Below are 3798 nucleotides of genomic sequence, written 5' to 3' on the forward strand. Positions count from 1 at the left end.
CAGGTAGCTCAGCTGGTAGAGGGGCGCCCAGTTAGCTCAGCTGGTAGAGGGGCGCCCAGTTAGCTCAGCTGGTAGAGGGGCGCCCAGGTAGCTCAGCTGGTACAGGGGCGCCCAGTTAGCTCAGTGGGTAGAGGGGCGCCCAGGTAGCTCAGCTGGTACAGGGGCGCCCAGTTAGCTCAGCGGGTAGAGGGGTGCCCAGTTAGCTCAGTGGGTAGAGGGGTGCCCAGGTAGATCAGCTGGTAGAGGGGCGCACAAGTAGCTCAGTTGATATTTATATAAATAATCATTGTGTGGTTGTGGCCCATCCACATAGTACAGTATGTTCATATTGTTGTGATTATTGATATGTTTCCATATGACAACGTTCTGCCATGTTGTCCTGCAGCGCTGCGAGTCACCAGACCGCTTAAGAGCGTGAGCATCCCGGAGACGCAGGCGGCCACGCTGGAGTGTGAGGTGTCCCACTTCAACGTGCCGTCCACCTGGCTGAAGGACGGCGTGGAGGTGGAGATGAGCGAGAAGTTCCGGATGCAGGTTCAGGGGAAAGTCCACCAGCTGAAGATCATGAACACGGGCCGGGACGACGCCGCCGAGTACACCTTCGTCTGTGGGACGGACCGCGTGTCCGCCACGCTCACCGTCAGCCGTAAGCTTTATTATATTATATATATATATATATATGTGTGTGGATGTATGTATGTATATTATAGAAAAGGGCATTATTATAGTATAGAAAAACCATATACTGTAGGTCATTTGTATCAATCTGGACCAATATTTGGGTGTGAAGTGGCGCCCTCTAGTGGCCGTTTGACAGCAGCACATATGGAAAGATGTACCACACACACTCACACACAAAGATGTACCAAAGCTCACACACACAGACACACAGACACACAGACACACACGCTCACACACACACACAGACACACAGACACACAGACACACACACACACACACACACACACACCACAGACGACCGACAGACAGACAGACAGACAGACAGACAGACAGACAGACAGACACACAGACAGACAGACACACACAGACACACACACAGTTCCTCTACTATAAGAAGTGTGTCATTACGACGCTGTTGTTGATTTCCAGCCACCGTCATAACAATGCTGTTTTTGTTGTTGTTGATTTCCAGCCACCGTCATAACAATGCTGTTTTTGTTGTTGTTGTTTTCCAGCCATCGTCATAACGACGCTGTTGCAAGACGTGGAAGCAAAGGCCAAAGACACGGTGACGTTCGAGGTGACCTTGAACTACGAGGACATCACGTACAAGTGGCTGAAGAACGGCGTGGAGATCCGGTCCACGGACCGGTGCCAGGCGCGCTGCAAACAGCTGACGCACACGCTGAGCATCCGGAATGTTCACTTCGGCGACAGCGCCGAGTACACGTTCATGGCCGGCGCCGCCGTCACCACGGCCAGGCTCTACGTCGAGGGTAAGACCTGTATGCTCTGCTCTGGTCTCCACCACCTCCTCATGCTAATATAATACCTGTCCCTCTAGATATAAGACCTGCTCGCTCTGCTTTGGGCTCCACCACCTCCTCATGCTAATATAATATCAGTCCCTCTAGATATAAGACCTGCTCGCTCTGCTTTGGTCTCCACCACCTCCTCATGCTACTATAGTACCAGTCCCTCTATATATAAGACCTGCTCGCTCTGCTTTGGTCACCACCACCTCCTCATGCTAATATTATATCAGTCCCTCTATATATAAGACCTGCTCGCTCTGCTTTGGTCTCCACCACCTCCTCTGAACTCATGTGATTTCCCATGTCTGCATGTCTTCCCGCGTGATGTGAGCAGCCCGCGTGGTGGAGTTCACCAAACACCTGAAGGACCTGAAGGTCACGGAGAAGAAGAGAGCGACCTTCGAATGTGAAGTCTCTGAAGACAACGTCCAGGTGATGTGGATGAAGGACGGCCAGGAGCTGGAGACCTCCGACAGGTAACGTCACATACTATACTTTGTATATACTGTGTATATATATATAAGATTATTATATTATATTATAAGATTAGATATAATATATAATTATATAATTGTGTTTGTCCCTGCAGATATAAGATGAGCACCGATAAGTCGGTGCACCACCTGACGTTGCTGTCGGTGCGCCTGTCGGACGCCGGCGAGTACACGGCGGTGGCCGGGTCCAGCATGTCCAAGGCCCAGCTGGTGGTCCTGGGGAGGGACGTCTGGATCTCAGAGCCCCCTAGCAGGGAGATTTCGGTGAGTAGACCCCGTCCTCTAGCTGTCCTGGTTCTGGTTCCTGTCAGCGTCACGATTAAAACAGGAAGGCAGCTTGTGGGGAATCAGATTCAATGAGATTTATTTTGAAATATTAAGAGCAGAAATGAGAAAAAAGGTTAATATTTTGAGAAGAAATATGTAATTTTAGGAGCATTTTATTTGAGTATTTGAGGAAAATATTATATTACATACATCATTGGAGTATTTGAGAGTAAGCCTCACCCATCGGTGTGTTTTGCAGGTTATTTGAGTATTTGATGAGTTATTATATATATATATATATATATATATATATATTTGCAGGTTGTGGAGAAGCAGCGAGCAACGTTTGAGTATTGTTTGCGTATTATATGAGACCTTGAGTATTTGAGGAGATATTATATGTATATTATATATATATTTGCAGGTTATTTGAGTATTTTAAATAGGGTATTTTATGTATATTATATATATATTTGCAGGTTATTTGAGTGTTTGAGGAGGGTATTTTATGTACATTATATATATATATATTTGCAGGAAATTTGAGGAGGGTATTTTGTGTATATATATATATATATTTGCAGGTTGTGGGGAAGCAGTGAGCAACATTTGAGTATTGTTTGTGTATTATATTTGACCTTGAGTATTTTAGGAGATATTATCTATATATTATCTATATATTATGTATATATATTATATGTATATATATGTATATTACATATTATATGTATATATGTATATATGTATATTATATGTATATTGTGTATGTTTGCAGGTCGTGGAGAAGCAGCGGGCGACCTTTGAGTTCGAGGTGAACGAGGACGACGTGGAGGCCCGCTGGCTGAGGAACGGCGTGGAGATCCAGGTCTCGGCGGAGGAGCGGTTCTCCTACGTCTGCATCCGGCGGCTGCACCGCCTCACGGTGTCAGAGACGTACCGCAGCGACGCCGGAGAGTACACCTTCATCGCCGGCAAGAACCGCAGCGCCGTGCAGCTCACCGTCAGACGTAAGGCTCATCTGGGCACCCCTCACCTGGGCACCTTGGGCAACCTGGGCACCCCTCACCTGGGCACCTTGGGCAACCTGGGCACCCCTCACCTGGGCACCCTGGGCACCCTGGGCAACCTGGGCACCCTGGGTACCCTTCACCTGGGCACCCTGGGCACCCCTCACCTGGGCACCCTGGGCACCCTAGGCTCCCTGGGCATCCTGGACACCCCTCACCTGGGCACCCTGGGTACCCCTCAGCGTTCCCTCTGAAAACTAGGGACGCTACGCTTGTTAGCACCTTTAGCTAATGGAACATTTATTTTGAAATATTCTGAGCAGAAATGGCTAATAATTAGAGAAAAAATAATAATTTCTAATATTTTGAGATTTATTTTTAAATATTTAAAGCAGAAATGTCTAACATTTCCAGACATATAAAAAGGAATATTTTAATATTTTGAGAAGAAATGTCTAATATTTACCCTCGACTAACCTTCCCTTGCTTTGTGTGTGTGTGTGTGTGTTTGTGTGTGTGTGTGTTTCTCTGTGT

At 47.1% G+C, this 3798-nt stretch overlaps 1 protein-coding gene across 1 annotated transcript in view; it reads left to right on the plus strand.

Moving 5' to 3' along the window:
• Nucleotides 1-3798, plus strand: part of LOC116686626 (titin-like) — a gene marked incomplete in the record, with an annotated part of 242683 nt that overhangs the window by 22266 nt on the left and 216619 nt on the right. The window contains 5 exon segments of the mRNA XM_032511647.1: nucleotides 386-646; nucleotides 1197-1457; nucleotides 1831-1972; nucleotides 2086-2254; nucleotides 3033-3495. Coding sequence (XP_032367538.1) covers nucleotides 386-646; nucleotides 1197-1457; nucleotides 1831-1972; nucleotides 2086-2254; nucleotides 3033-3495 — 1296 coding nt within the window.

This window comes from Etheostoma spectabile, unplaced genomic scaffold, assembly GCF_008692095.1.
Source record: "Etheostoma spectabile isolate EspeVRDwgs_2016 unplaced genomic scaffold, UIUC_Espe_1.0 scaffold406, whole genome shotgun sequence".
Classification (NCBI taxonomy): Eukaryota; Metazoa; Chordata; class Actinopteri; order Perciformes; family Percidae; genus Etheostoma; species Etheostoma spectabile.